Source organism: Trachinotus anak, unplaced genomic scaffold, assembly GCF_046630095.1.
Source record: "Trachinotus anak isolate AG129_WGS33_773 ecotype Australia unplaced genomic scaffold, CSIRO_AGI_Tana_v1 ptg000023l, whole genome shotgun sequence".
Lineage (NCBI taxonomy): Eukaryota > Metazoa > Chordata > Actinopteri > Carangiformes > Carangidae > Trachinotus > Trachinotus anak.
The window spans coordinates 92738-109444 of NW_027273874.1; the positions used below are offsets into that span (position 1 = coordinate 92738).

The following is a 16707-nucleotide window of genomic DNA, read 5'->3' on the forward strand; positions in this document are numbered from 1 at the left end:
CAGGCTAAGACATTGTTGTTTTGGGTCACTGGTTGACAATAAAAAAAATTTGCCAGCTCTATTTTTTTTTTAACATAGATAGATTTTCCTTGACACTAGATAATGCACGCTTTAAAGCAGATTAATGCAATCTCTCTGCCCCCTCTGGTATTGACAAATGACCAAACGTGACCTTTTGAAGTTAATTAATTGCATGAGCAGCTGATTAAGAGTAATGTTAAATTTCATGGTTTAATTTAACAACAGTGTCTGTGCCACATCGATCATAATTTGAAACCTACTGGGTGTGAAAAAGTACTCATGCTCTAAGGCATGGACTTGCATAAGCAGCTACTGCAGCACAACCACTTATTTTAACAGCATTCCAATTACGGTTATCGAGGGCTTCTGCCCTTCTGTCCCTTTGATAAACCAGGGCAAACAAGGTTCTCATTTCATTTGTGCATATGCATGCATTCATCTGTTGTCAGCTGTTCGTCTCATTTGCTTTTTGACATTAATTTCTAATAGCAAAAGGCCCTCTTGTTGAAACTGGGCATAGTGAATTACCTTAAATTACCTTAACATTGAAAGCTAATTTCTTCTTTTAGCAACTTTTTTTTAAATTTTCCGGAAAAACTGACATGGCAGATGCTCTTAATAACGTCATTACCAATTTTCAATTTCTGACAGATACTTGCCATCCACAGGCAGAATGCAAATAACTTACACTCTAAATATCCCAATGGTCCCGTCAACCCCTATTTGCAACTAGACATTATTCATGGCACAGCTGTTATGAAATCTACCACATATATGGGTCTTTATTTCTATGATATTCTCACAGCAGTCAGCAGACACATCTAGGGCTCCACACCACCCGCCTTGCCGTGGTTTATATCCAATTTGAAACAGCTCCCTCTAGGCTAGCCTGATGGAGTCTCTTTCTTCCCTAGAAGAACCCAGTGCACTGTTAAGGCCATGTGATGTTCTACAGACAGTTGGAAGTGTCACTGGTGCTGCGTTATCCTTCTCTCTTCTCTGTCAAAGCTGAACCACAGTGGCGGGCATGACTCACTGAAGTGCTGTACTTTCTAATGACACGAGAGCGGAGGCTGAGTCAATCTGACCTGACAGTCTTGCATAAATCACGGCCCTTCGATTTAAGTTGCTTTGAGGAGTGTCAACAAATCCACAGCAGGAATATTAGACTCTGCTGTAGGTAGGGACTCCGCCTCTGAGAACTCATTATAGGGTGTCTTCCTTCATGCTGTGCCAGGCTGTGTTGACTGAATTGCCAAGCTTATTTCTGATTCACTGGCAGGAGCCCGCGTTTTAAATTCCCGACTCATGATAAGAGCCCACCAGCACCCTAAAGACCATTTCAGGAGAAATACATGGATTTTTAATGGGTGCATTTTTGGAGGTGAACTGCAATTGCTGCACTGTGATGTACAGTAATGTAAAAAAAAACTTAACTGTGGGCTGGAAAGAGGTCCATGAAAATATAGCAATAAATGCCATTAAATGATAATGCACCAAAAACAAGCCTCCTCTCTTAGCTTTTATTCATGTTGTTTACGGTCTTTAGAGAAACTGATGAGAAGGCAATGTGCAGAGTGCTACAACGCAGCGTTTAGCTTCTCATCTTGCCGTTAATCATTCTACTTGAAAGTGTTCAACAACAAAAGGCTGTTTCCCCCCCTTTGAAATCAAAGTAATTATATTTTTCCCTGGACAAACAACAGAAAGCTTGAAGCCTTGGTTTGCACACGAATATAAGGCAAGGCACAAGCAAGGCTGAGGAAATAACCCAACAAAGACGTGCGGAAAAGCGAATCCTCCTTCACAAAGACAAAAGGAGAAATCTCAGCTGACACCTCCAGATAGAAAAGAAACACACTCTCAAGATTAACAAGTTTGGCCTTTTGTATCTAAGAGTAAACAGGACCAAATCCAGTTCCTGTGCATCCTCATAAAAGCAATCAGGTATTTCTATCTCCTTGCTCCATTAGGGCTGTCTAATCTGCTCCACATGTCAGTCCCACCAAACAATTCTCCACTGGTTCAATTCAAATCCTTTTCCTGCCACACCCCGCACCCGCACCAGTTGAATTCCATTCATTTAAATAATGCACAGCTATTAGTTATATTAAAGACAGGCAGCGTTTCAGCTCAGGAAACTTTTATGACTCCAGGCATTTCTTCCGATATTGGCTGCCACTCAAGGAAAAAAATCAGAGGGAGCAATTTAATCAAACGTGAGAGATCTAAACACCAGGGAGGGCGGATGTAAGATGGTTTCAACCGATGATGAAGAAGCTGGAGAGAGAAGTGTGCAATTCTGTTCCATTACTGGAGAGGAAGTGCAGCTCTGCTAGTTCGCTACTCCAGGGCATGGGAGGGAGTGCTATAGAAAGCCGTTGGTTTATGTGTCTGTCAATGTCATGTCTTTTCAGGATCACGGTTCAAGGCGAATGGCAAGAATAAAGGGGGCCAGGGAGGGGAACTGGTACATTGCTGAGAGGGTGCTGGTAGGTCAAAGGACCTTCAACTGAGTTGACACTAGTGGATATTGTGCTCTTCAGTGATTTGAAGGATGAAAAATAACATGGAGTGTATGATGCCAATAGGCCAGGGAAAGAAAGGTAACAGAGCACAGTACGTGTTTCTTTGCAAAAGGCTGAGGGTGTGAGATTGAGAGAAATACCCTAACTTGATACAGCTTGTAAGAGTGGGATTAAACCAACAAGAATTTTATTTATTACAGCCAGTGCTACAGCCATTTATGGCTGAAACATTTTGGTTTGGCAAGGTACACAAAGTACACACTGTAGTTAACACCATACCCTTTTAGTAAATGTTTCATCACCTGTCAAGATGCAACTCTGCTAGCATCCAGAAGCAGCTTCCTTACTGGAGGGAAATACTACCGAGTGGATGTTCTACTGTGAACAGCGCTTTTTGAACTTGTAAACTCTACAATTTATTTAGCTAATGATAAGCTGCTTGGCCTTGAAAGTAATGATCCAGTAAGCTAGTTAGTGCTAATGTTTTGCAGATATGCAATGTTTAATCCATTCCTTAAAAATCTTGTTCTTGTGCTTTTGGTTTTATAAGGACACAAATCACAGATGACATTCCCTGCCTTGTTATATTTGTTCAGTTATGATTGGCCAATCAGTGTTTGGGGGCGGAGTTTAATTGTATATTCTTATCTGCTGATGTAATATTCTTCTATTATTGCAGTTTGGTGGCTCTGACTGAATTTTTCATTGAAGTCTTGCTTTTCTATCACAGAAGCCCTACATCACGACATGAAAGCTTCTCATAACCCAAGCGCAGCGTTGTTATCTAATACTGTCTACACTAGACGGATAGATTTTTCTGGTTTAAGTTTCTGGACTCAGTACAAGAACTGCATCTTTCCCTTCCTCCAGATTTTGCCTCCTAAATGGCAAACTAAGCAAACAAATCACACTGGTGTACAAGGGCATGGGAAAACCACTGATTCCAAGGATATCTGAAAAAATGTATTTGCAGTGCAGATCTCAGATAATTTTCTTTCAAAACTGCAACCACCCACAGGCTTCTAAAGCTCCAGCTGGCAAGCAATCCTGAGGAGAACAGATTCTACCCCAGCAGGGGCCATAGGGATGCAGCGGGAGAGAGTAAAAGAAGCTCATTCTGTTGATTAAATTTAGTTGATTTAGCTGCTTGGCTTCTCCAGGGTGACTTGGAGCTCACAAATTATCAACTTTAAATGGTGGATCTTAACTGAGATGGTTCACATTTTTTTGCTACAGATAGAATTTGTTTTAGTACAGTTGCACAAAATAAGATGGATTCCAGCTTCTAGTTAACATATTGATTTTGTGATCTTTAAACTGTTTTACTTTTCTACCCATTGAGTTTTATGGCTTCCTGCAGAGCACGGCTGTTGCACAAGTAATTGCTTTCCATGATTTCCATTACTGAGAGTGCAAATAACTATAAAAAGCTTTAACAATTCATCGTCAGAACTATGAAAATGCATTTTTCCGTCAGTGTGTATTTTTCATTATTATGATGAAAGTGTATTTCAGTATGCAACCACACATTTCAGGACTGGATTCCATATTAATGCCAGATAAAAATAAGCATATAAATCAAAATGTAATGAAAATTCTGTCAGTACTTACTCATACACTTTCAGCTTGTAACACTGGCTATTCAAAAACAGAAACTCCCAATCTGGTCCATAGTCTATGGCCAGCTTCTTCCGTAGATCACTGAGGAAAAAGAAATAAATATATTAGATCAGGAGCAGTTTTTTAAATTATTATATAATTAAGTAATTACTGAGTTGTGACACCATGCAAGATTTTAGATTTCAGTTACAGCTGAAAGTATGACACTCACTGTACAACCGTGGTACAGTTTTAAGTATATAATATCAGGTACTACAAAGGTAAAGGCCCGTCCACACCAACAACATTTAACAGAGTTTTATCGTTTTAAAAATCTTTCTAACTCAAGTGGATGGTGATCCTTAATAATCATGTTACTGGATCAATACACCAAGCCCCACTGCTGTCTGCCAGCCTGCTGCACCCACCAGAGCCACCTCAGTCTGTCACCCAGACCTGCAGTCCGACAAGGTGAACATGCCACCTGGCTGACAGTTCAACACGTCACATTCAACACTGGAGAGAGTCATATTGAGGTCATATTGAGGCTCTTATAAATACTGTGTGATAAATCACACAGTATTTATAAGGGACATCTAGGATGCAATCACTGGGCTCAGTGTCAGAACCAGTGGCGGGTGTTTTGTGGTTTACTAGAGCGTGCAGTGCATGTTTGGCACGACTGCAGAACGTTATCATTCATTATTATGGATGCTAATTTCTTTATTGTTATTGTTGTTAAAGTTATTGTTCTTGGTGTGGACGGCCATTACATGTTTTGAAGTAAGCCTAAACGGTTTCAGTAAAAAAATCTGCAGAACAACACGAATGCTCCTTTTCACATAAAAAGACAGTTGTTTTTGAATGTACTGGATGCGAACCATTTATTGGAAGTGACATGCAGCTCTAATAACTTCTGGATGACTCCTAACTGTGCTGACAATGTAGCTTTATTTTCCTTTCTACTTTCAGTGACTGACTTCTTGGATAGTGTGTTGATGAGGTGGCCCTTTAAAGCCCATTTCTATGCAGTGTGTCCAATTATCTGAGCTGGTGAGGGCTGCTTTTCTTCACTAATCGCAAATAAGGAAACTGAGCCCTATCTCTAACGGTGCATGGGCCCTTATTATCATATTCATAACCCTGAATTGCTAATGGGGTTAACAAATGTTTAGGGAGGGTGATTGTTTCGCTTGAGGATGATAAGGTAGTGTAGCGCAGGGGGATGATTCGGGGTCAGAAAAGTAATGCAGGTTGCGTAACTGTGTGTGCATGTTATTCTCAGTAGGGCAGGGGTCATAACACTCATGCAAGGAGTCCATTTTTCCAGAAATTGCCCTTTACAGCACGCTAAAGGAATAAAAGGTATGGACTAATACGGGAGCGACTTTAATTTCTTTCTAGTTTCAAAAGCTATGAAAACAAAGGCACTAGCAAACTACTGTCTATATACTGATAAAGGACATGGCCTGAAGAGAGCATGGGGAGAGACAAAAACATATCTAGTGCTCCAACACGCATAAATGATGGTGAGTAATTTGACCAGGAGCCATCTGAGCAAGGTGGACAATGAAGAAATAGAGCAACTGAAGTCATGCCAGATCTCTTTCACCCTCATGCTGGCATTTGTTTAGGGGGGGAAATCTTGACCTTTTTGTAACTGCCATCTCTGTGGTTGGCTCTCATCTCTCCCTACTGTAATGAACAGTTTGCGGGCCTAAGGGCCCCAGTAGCTACTTATCAGCTATTGCTGGCTGGCTCAGAGCTCTGTGAAAACATTTGAGAGGGAGCAAAAGCATGTAACAGGAATTCTCATCCAACCTCGCTCAGGCCGTTTTTTTTCTCCCCTCTCAGCTGTTGTAAGCATGTTGGAGTGTGACTGTAATGTTAGGAGGTAGTTAGAGGTTGAACAGAACGCTATAGAATCAATTGAATGTCTTAATACTGTATTGGAGGATGAAATATTTTCTGGATGGAAATATAAGTACGCAGCTAATTTGTTGTGACAAGAGGTTATTTTTTTTCTAAATACAAAATAATTACAGGGTTTACCACACTAACCACACATTTTTAAAAAGCCATGTCTGTCTTTTTAAAAATGCCATAAAAAAGTTTGCATTATTCATATCAATGCAGTGAATCTTCTGCTCAAACTAAGTTTACAGGCCTACCCACCAGAACACAGTAGGCAACCAATAGCGTTTGTTTTTCTTCATTAAAATTAGCCTTAGGTATCACACAGTGCAAATTCATTACTGTGCAGCTTTCCTCACTACTGATGGAGTCTATTTTAAGGCCTGGTTACATACCATGCCCGCCTGCTTACAGCAGCAATGTGAGACGCAAATGCATAGTCCACACAGAGTGACAAATGTTGAGGATTTAGCCACAGATGCGTGACAGTGGAAGCTAACCTCTGCTGCTGTGTCTTTGTTATCTTTCCCTTACCTTATTTCCATGTTGACTGTATCATAGGCTTCTTCTACCTTCTTCAGATTGGTAGCCTCCCACTTTGCAGCTAGACAAAACAAAAGGTCAGACAATTTAACAATGCGGAGTTGTTGCATCTCAACAGCTGCGTGTTGCCAAACAGTGGGCTCTTAATATAGGCTGTTATATCTAGGACTGGGAGAGGAGCAAGGCTGCATATAAACAGAAAAATGGTATTTCCAGGTGTGGTAACTGCTGAAAGGTTCCCAGGCTTGTTAGACTCTTCACAATGACAATTCTGTTAACCAAGACTGGGAGAGAAGTCAGAGGGAGTGAGAGAGCAGCAGAGGTGACCACAGCGATGATATGTTTGTCTCTCTTTGTCATACTAGTATGTTCCTGGTATGACAAGATGACAGACTCTGGTAGAAAACTAGAAAGCTTCAAAATTCTTCTAGTAATTGTGACAGGTAAGAAGAACTACAGATAAAAGGCAAATTGTAACTGTAAAGGAACAGTGAGTATCAGTGTATATGTACAGTACCATGCTGTTGTTTGAATATTGTGTCATTGTGTGCGGTGAATTGTAATAGCTAACTAATAGCAACAGAGCTTACGCATCTGTTGCTATTAGTTTTTAAATCAGTGGCTGATTAATCACTGATCAACAGAAAATTAATCAACAAATAATCCACATTTGATTATGATGGTTTAAAGTAGCAGTAATTTTGTCTTGAACATTTTTAGGCAGAGGAACAGGACGCTGTAAATACATGTATAATAGTGACATACTATTTATAAACTTATAAACTGTTGCTTATTTACATTGAGCAGATATGAAGCAACATTAGCATTCATTTGGAGCTCTACTCCTAGCCACTTGATGAGTGTATTCCAAATATCCACTCCTCTTTTAGCTCCATTTTGGTTTCCACCTCTGAGGGGAATATCATATTACAGTACTGTCATTTTATCCATTGTTATTATGAAAATATTGATCGGTGCAGCTTTAAGACCTTAAGCACCACAGAGGCAGAATGTCTGACACCAGTTTAGTCATTTTTCTGTTAATATGTCATCATAAACTGAAACTCTTTAGGTGTTGCATTATTAGTCAAACAAAATAGTTTGAAGATGTGACCATGGGCTCTCTGAAAGTACAGTGGGCATTTTTTTTAAATTTTAGAGACTAACAATTCATCATCAAAATAACAACAGACATTGGACAAATTAACTGATAAGTGAAAAAAAAACCCTCTAGTTCTAGCTCTAGTTATTATAAGCTACCAAATCCATACTGCGCCACATTTGGCTTAATGTGAATTAATAGTGTTGTGGGTAATGCCTGCATGCAGACTCAAAGCCACACATTTACTCAAAAGGACAATGTTGCAATCGCATTTGTCACATCAATGTTTTAAAAATAGGCACCATGCCCATAGAGACAATAACACATCCAACATATGCAGTGCATCAAAAACATGTCAACTATATAAAAAATATGCAAAAAACATGTCAATTCTTATTAAGGGTGACATCCCATTAAGTCATTGATTATCTGTTTTGGATCACATTTTAAAAGTGGCTGACACCACAGTAAAAGCAGAGGAGAATCATTTAGTAAGTGAACCATGTCGACCACAGTGTCTCTCACTGCAGAATTACACACAAACAAAAGGGGCCGGACACCTGAAGACACAGACGATGACAGAAGGCTGAACAGACTCCGGTTTAATTGTCTGGTGCTGATGGACCTGGGGATTTACTGGGGTTTCTGGAAGTGGACAGGTTTGTCTCTGTCGTCGAGGAAACTCTCGCCGGGGCCTGGCGCCGTGGCAACAGAAAGGAATGTGTATGTGGTAAGGACTGTGTGGGAAGCTGTCACAGCCCTGGCCTGAATACCAATTAGCATGTTCCTTGCATGTGGTCTCAGCTGGTTGCCCATAAAGATACCCCCCACACAATTCCCCCAGCACCTATTTCTTGCCGAACCTCGTACAGATGTGGTGTGTCCAAGAGGCAAGCTGTGATTTTCCATGCTGTAATGGCTATTTTTATAGCACCAAGAAGGGGAGATCTGTCCCTAACCCACCCCCGATCCCTTCAAACTCCTTCAGAAAATCACAGTCATACACACAAGAATGTTCTTACCAGCCCTCTCTTGCATACTCTCTGATTCCGTCTCTTGCCCTATTTCTCTCTCTCTCTTTCTCTCTCTCACACCACAGACACACCAATCATCAGGCTCAGCAATGACAAAAGGAGACGCAGAATCCCAAGTGGGTGACATTTGACCCCTTGCAGCAGCCCAGTCATATATGGAGAGAGTGGTGACGGTGAGAGGGGGAGGGGGGGGCAGAGGCGGGAGAAGAGAGACTCAGGGAGAGCAGCCAGGCGTACAGAAGTACCCAGAGCAGGGAACACAGGGCGAGTAAAGCCTCTCGAGTGGTCTCTGCACCAGTCAGGCCGACGTAACCTGAGGCCGATGTACAATGTACCAAAAAGACCTCATGCTTATGGTCTAATGACTTCAAGGATTAGGTTATCGGTCATACGGTCAATGGATGTCATGGCTTCACGATCAGAGCAAGCACAAATTAACTGTGTGAGCCTGTTTTCTGTGTGCTCATGCTACATCTTTTGTTAGTTTGCAAATTAAACCTATTTAGCACAATGGCTCACTTCAATAATCAGATCCCAACATTCATTTACTATCATGCAAAGGATGAAAAAAACAGCTTTCTCTGTATTTTGGGGGTATTCATATGGAAAATGTAGAACAAATGATTTCACACTAAAGTAAAACTGACCAGCGGATGACATTTCCCTCTTCAGGAAGTGTACTGTACTTTGTTTTTAGCACTAGCCGCTATCAAGAAGGTTGTTAAATCAGAGAGGCTATGTACAAAAATAGAAAGAGGAGGAATACACTTTGTAGTATATGCCATCTTCTGTCGGAAATCTCCTGTGCATACATACCTTGAGCCGGAGACCGGAGATGCTCTGTTTACATGCGAATGGATCAATAGGCAAGGCAATTTCTCTGCAGCTCTAAGAAAAGAAGCCTGGGAGTCAGTGCAGTGTGCGTCGCGGCCGTGCTTAACAAAACAAAGGCAATGCAGTGAGGCCACCCTTGAACTTCACACTCACACAAGCAAAAGACACCTATAGCAAGATTATGTCAACTAACAGGCACATGTAGGAGTTTGCTTTGTTGTCTGCAAAAGGCTGCACTTTAAAATAAAGACTGGCAGCACGCTCATGCTTCCACGCTGCTTGCTATTCACTTTCCTTCATAACATCTTTTATTCACCGCCATCTATCATCCCCTTTTTTTCTTTGCATTTTGACTTTTAACATTCTCCTCGCCTTCAATATTTTCAGCATGAGCTCCTCAGAGTCTCCCTGTCACCATGTCCTCCCTCTCTTCAGCTCCATTTTCTCCATTTTCCTCAGTTTTTCTCCTGAACTGACGGACTTGTTCTGACTGCAGAGAGTGGGGGAGTGGGGAGGGCTAAAATATAGGTTGAGGATTCCTGTAATGAAATGTTTATTGCAGACTGTAACAATTAACAAGAGGCCTTTCACATACTGTCAACAGGGTTGGCAAGAGCATTAACAGCCACCTGCTGGCATCAAACACGAACGTCCCAAGGTGCAAATTATTTTCTTTTCTTAAAAGAAGCTACGTTATCAAAAATAAACTCAACAAAGGTAATAAAAGAGGCGTTACATGATAGAAAAAAATCAGCATTTTCATCCTATATAGAGCATTTTCAAATACAAAGAATAAACATCAAACACACATTTAACTGGAACACAAGGTTATGTTTCCATTTCCTGATATTTCTCTTTTGATCGGTCCAAATCTCATAAATGATTCTGAAACTGAAGCACAGGCTGCTGGGAGTTGAGAAGAGGTCAATCTCGCCCCCTGCATAATCGTTGTGTTGGAGTGTCTGATTGTATTAGAGGTGAGTGAATAACAGTAGCTGGCAGAAATAGCATCATGTTTTGAACTATCAGTGCAATTCATAGCCCTGTGACTGACTCAGTTTGTATTCATTCTCCCACACTCTCCTGCAACTCTCTTTTTTATCTACAGTGGTTGAAGGACAAGCGCAGCGCCACGGCTAGGACGCACTGAAATTAAGAATGGGTCCATTCACTGTATAACTGCTTTTATATCAAATTATATTAGCCAATACTGAAAATGGTGAGCAACAGTGACCGCACATAATATCATATAATCATTAGAATACAGTCAGATGTTTCAACTGTAATGTTTTCATATATATATATATATATATATATATATATATATATATATATATATATATATATATACTATAATCCCCTTGCACTGGTTTTGACTGACAAGGTCAATCACACAGGTCTTGGTGGGTACATGTAACAGTAAACATCATGCATGAAGGCTAGAATTAGTCCTGGAACAAGTAGTTGATTTGTCAAGAAGAAGAATGTTTTCAGCTTAACAAATCTTTAAATTTGCCAATTTTCTCTTTTTTATACATTTTCAAATAGTACCAAATTCACCTATGTACATTTTTGGGTTGTGGACTCTTCATCTGGGAAAACTGTGATGGGCATTTATCACTATTTCATAGCCTAAATAATTATTTATTATTATTATTATATATTATTTATTCAATATCAGGAATAATTGTTAGCTGCAACTCCGCTAGAATCATTAATGCATCTAATTTGGTTGTAAAATTTAAGAGAAATGAAGGAACTCAGCTGGTTAGCTTAGCTTAGGCTCAAGACTACAAACAGTGAAAGAGCTAGCCTGGCTCTGTCTGAAACTTTGTTTATACTAATACATCAGCACTTACACCTGGTGTAAGGAACTTCTATCTATACATGTGATATAGAGAAGGCCTGACCCCAGTCACATGCTGAACATAAACTGATGAAGACGATTTAAAATCAATAACTCTCTTTTCTTGGGAGCATTTATTCAATTGTTCTTTGGTCGTGAGCCTGTCTGAAAGTAACAAGTCCGCCTACCGATATCTCTGAAGCTTGTTTAATTTATACCAAATCTAAGTGTAGTTTTAGAGGGTGTCATGTGCTGAGCAATTTCTTGGCCGGGAGCAGTGACTTCCTGGAGTCTCTTTTGTCACCTTGAAGTTGCCTGGCAACCAGCAGAGTCACTGCTCTCGGCTAAGAAACAGTCTAGCACATAACACCCTGACCTTCATGTACAGCCAGCGTTTTCACTTTTTTATGTTTCAGTTAAATGTGGGATTGCAGATGTTTTAAACCCAAATAAATGCATGACTTATTGAGATGCTAAGGTGTTAATATGTGGTAATAATTGTAAACTATTCATGTAACAGCACTAAAATACATGTAAATGCAGCAGTCACAGTCAACTGCTTGTATTACCATGATGATGCGTAATCACTATTTAACATTTAAACGGAGAAGGGGCCCCAGTGAGCAGAATAAACAGTCTGTGTGGTGTGAGTTCACTCTGCAACAACTGGGTGCTGTTTATGAATATGTATGATGTAACAAACGCCTAGGAGCTGACCTACTTCTGTGTCTCCTCTGCTCATGACTTGGTCCCCTTCCGGGGTAATTCTGTCATCTTGCAACATACTGTAATAGCAGGAAGCATGCGACTCTCATGTACAAATCAACATGCTCCCTTTTGATGGTTTTGCAAGTGATGATCTCTGTCTGCAGAGGGAAAGTGCTTAGTAGGAGGTTGTGCAGCCGTAGGAACAGTCAGGGTCTGGTAATGACAGGTTATTCATTCCCTGCATACATTTTGACAAGTTTATCATTTTGGTTTGCCTAAATGTAGATGTTGAGATCAAAAATGTTGATTTTTCTAAGGGAGTCACTTAAAAAAAAAACACAGATTTTTGAATGTGTTCTCGAGTAGTCATGTGACACGAATACAAGGAACGGCAGGAAATGGAGTAAATGTGTGATGGACATGTGCGCACAGACAAAAGCGAGCTCTCGACATAACTGGGGCTGCACACTGGAGAGTCTCGTCTGCACCATCTCATAAAATATCTTTATCTGGGATCATCTTGGTATGGTGCCAAACGCTGTTAGCTTCAGGAGCTGGGAAAGAAAAAAAAATCTATTTCAGACAACATAAGAGACGGAAAGCTGGCAGCTGCTCAAATCAGACTTCCAACATTTGATAAGTGAAAATGGGCTGATTTGGTGTATCCCTCGAATGGTTGCAATCCAATACATTCCTCCTGTGGCTATCAAACACAAGAACAAGGGTGAGAGAGGGTGAGAGGCAAATCGTTTCAACCTCTCAACAGCTTAATGGAAGAAGACGGAAAATGTACTAGTAGCTCATTCTATAGTAAAAGGAAGCTCTGTACACTTTTTCACCCTTCTCCTCTCTTGACTCTCCCTTTGCTCCTTCTGTCGTAGCAGCACTCAAGGTGAGCACAATTATGTCTCAAGGACGCTTTGCCCTCAGCCTGGGTCAGAGGTCTCGCCGAGCACCACGTTAATGGCAAACCCCTACTGCTTAACATTTCACATCTAATTTGGAAAGTGCTGAACAGAGCCTTTAATTAACATCAGCCCTAGCCAAGGTTTGTAACCTGCCAGAACGCCAGTCCCCATGCTCTCTTACACACTGAAGCTCCACTGCCTTCACATGCCAATTCATTTGTTGAGTGCTGAGATGCATTGGCTTAGAAAAGCTCCCTGGTCACCCCAATGTGAACTGAGGGACATGTTGAAGCATTTGTATGTGGGAGACAGAGGTGTGGGAGTGCAATTTATGTGGAGAGCTGTCATGCCAGCATTTCTAAGACAAGATGCTTCTTAAATAGGCAGCTAATTTAAGTTTAGCAGCAGTATGGTGATAGAGAGCGTCATACTAGAATATTATTACTGTTTAAGAAAAGTGCATGCACTGATGCAATTACATATGAGGCATGAAATGAAAAATAAATAAATAAATAAATAAATAAATAAATAAATAAAGGTCTTCTGCTAAACATCCCCATATGTGGTCTTTAACTCCTGTCTGGAGTTATGGCTCACATGGCTACCAAGTCCATGCAAGTTTACTATTTTTAGAGATGCCCTCATTTCATTAGCTGGAACCTCATTAAATTAGATCTGAATGAACCCAGCTTCACAGTACCCATATATGCAAAGCTAATTTGTTTATACTACTTAAAGCAGCAACAACAAGTAGAATGACAAAAATAACACCCTGAACTGCACAACTGGAACTATGCTTGCACCACAAATGACACAAGAGCCTAATAGTTTGAATCATATCACTGTGTGTAAATACTTGCAGGTGGATAGAGAAAGTTTTCTCCAAGCTTATGGCTTTTGGTTTTGTATGTTAGGGTTTCCTGCAGTGTTTTAAAACAGTGGTGGACCTCACCACCACCACTATTAATATTGCAAGTTAATAAAATAAAACATTCATATTCAGGACACGAGAGCAGATGTCAGAGCAAATTCTAGATATTTACCTAAGGTGTCATCCACAGAATAAGATCATCATGAGATCATCCTAAGGATTTTGGGGGCTAACCACCTCAGATTAAAGGTGCATCCCAGGTACATCCCAGACTTTCATGAGGTGTTTGTGAGCAACACAGCAACATTTTTATTCATGAAAATGCTAAAAGTCTGATTTTAATCTTAACTCAGCCTTCCTGGCATTTTACCATTAATGAAATCATACATGCAATCTTTTTTTTTTCTGTGAGATTAGAAATTAGAAATGTCACCTGGTTAGAGATTGATAATGAAAGTAATGAAATATGAATTAAAGAAGTTTGTGTGATGTTGGAAAAAGCCTTAGACTGGGCCTCAACCAATTACAGTGAATAAAAAAAGCACAGAACCTTGGTGCTCCATGGCATCCTACTGAGAGCAGACAGGTAGCAGACAGCGCAAAATGTGGTCAACCAAAATTGCAGCACGCCACTAGATTGCCAGTGACACTCCCCTTGCTGCAGCACACACTGAGTCACCAAAATACTGAACAGGGAAAATCCTCACTGCACCTCAGGAAAATGCCACTGCGCCTGCACAGAGCTAGATCCCATAAGCTAGAGCAATGACAAATCTGCTTCCTGATACACATTTAACTGGCAGGATGTGAGCTGAGTATAAAAAAGGTTGCTCCTGAGGATTCAGAAAATGGATCCAGAGTAGCAGTTAGCAGTTTATAATCTGTGGCAGACATTGGCTCTGTTTGCACTAAGTGGTTACTGGGCAGCTAAAAACTGCATCATGGCCCAAACCAGCAGCGTTAGCACTGTGGATGACACGTGCTCTGCTAGAAACAGATGAGAAAGCACAAAGGACAGTGCCGGCGAAAGTGAATACAGTCAGATGTAGCTCAGCAAGGACCAACTGAAATAGGACCAGTGATGATAGCACCATGGACAGCACCGGTTTGCACCATCTAAGTCAGCACCATGGAGAGCGCTTGCTGAACAGGCACCAAGGAAAATAGACCGCTCGCAAAAGGCTGGGCTAATAGCTGACTGAGCTGCAACTACCCTATCACTATAATGGCAGTTTAGACACAGATTCAAGGCAGTTCTCTTCATGGTGTTTTCTTATTTTACTTTATTTTATTTTGCCTGTCTTCATTTGCACCACATCTGACCAAAGGACCTAAAAATGTAGTCCCATCGGTTGTTCAGAGGTTTTCAGGGGCCGCTGTGAGAACAGAGCCCCACAGACGAAGCTATCCATGTCTGTACAGGAAGTGATTTCTGTAGACACAACTGCACTCTAAGCGGTGCTATGCTAATGTGTCCCCAAATGGGGGCTTTTGAGGACATGTCAGACAAATTAGAGAACTAAAAGGCGAGAGAGGAGGACAAGCATGCGCACACACAAACACAGGCAGACATGCTGACACAAACACACACACACAACTGTGCAGTAAGATAACAACAAAGGAAGCCTGTGAGTGTGACAGAGGTAGCCTGTAGAACATCAGAGAATAAGGGGGAAGGGTGATATGGGGGAAGGGGAAGGCAGAGGGGGTGTGTGTGTGTGTGTGTGTGTGTCTGTGTGTGCTAGTGTGTGTTTTTGTGTGCACTGGGGGGCATTAAGAAGCCCGGGAGATGTTTTTCTGGAAAGTGGCTGGTTTAGAGAGGCAGCAGCTGTTGCTGGACTAAACTGAAAGTCATTGACTGGCTAATATAAGCAGTGCCGCTATCAGCACATTGAGGGCGCTGCTGAGCAGCAGTGACCGCCACCAGCTTCAGGCCCCTGGAGGAGGGGGGCTGGTGGATGCAAGCCTGTTGACCCTCAGTCTTCTAACAGGCAGCTCTTTGCGAATACGCTGTGCATATATATATAAATATGTGTGTGTGTGTGTGTGTGTGTGTGTGGTCCTGACATACATCTCCACCCTGCATCAGCCTAATCGGGGGGAAAGAGGGAGAGGGGAGAACGACAAGTGTGAGTCAAGTTGTCACGCTACGGCTGGCGATACAGTCCGGGATGGCTCTCACTGGCCCTGGAGCGTAGCTCTTTATAGCAGCAAGCTTGGTTCTGACACACAAACACACACAAAGAGAGGATGATGGCACTGCACCTGCATTTTACCCAACAGACAAGTCTCCAAACAGTAGATGCAGAACTGGATATTTTGCGTGATACACATGCTGCTGTGTGCTGCATTTCTTAAAGTTTCCATCACTCTCTACATCAATGATGCAGAACTTTAAGGTCATACTTTATTGATTTATAGGCCTTTCAGTGAAACTGTAGGTTGATGCAATTAAGTAGGATTGCATAATTACTATACTTTAACTTCATATTATTCATAATATAGTTGCGCTAGTACGGTCCTTTTCAAATTACACAAGTGCTTCAACTTAACTATGCTTTCTTTATTCCTCAAAGGAGCTTTTTTTTTTCTTTTTTCACACTTCATTTCAAGACAGACCCATCTGCCTCATTTACTTTTACAACCATCCTCAATCCCCACTGGGATGAGCGTGTTACCTCCTTCTCTCCTGGCAGTGTCACAGTTATGATCAAAGCTGCCTGAATGTGCGTGCATATGCGTGTTGGTGTGCGTGTCAGGAACAAGTGTGGACAAAACAAATGGCGAAGCCAACACCAA

At 41.2% G+C, this 16707-nt stretch overlaps 1 protein-coding gene across 1 annotated transcript in view; it reads right to left on the reverse strand.

Moving 5' to 3' along the window:
- The window catches only part of LOC139606757 (glucosidase 2 subunit beta-like), a 124249-nt gene that overhangs the window by 36815 nt on the left and 70727 nt on the right, over nucleotides 1-16707 (reverse strand). Inside the window, exons 11-12 of the mRNA XM_071459079.1 lie at nucleotides 6597-6666; nucleotides 4161-4250 (exon numbers count right to left, since the gene is read on the reverse strand). Of these exons, the coding sequence (XP_071315180.1) occupies nucleotides 4161-4250; nucleotides 6597-6666 (160 nt within the window). The remainder of the gene's footprint in view (nucleotides 1-4160; nucleotides 4251-6596; nucleotides 6667-16707) is intronic.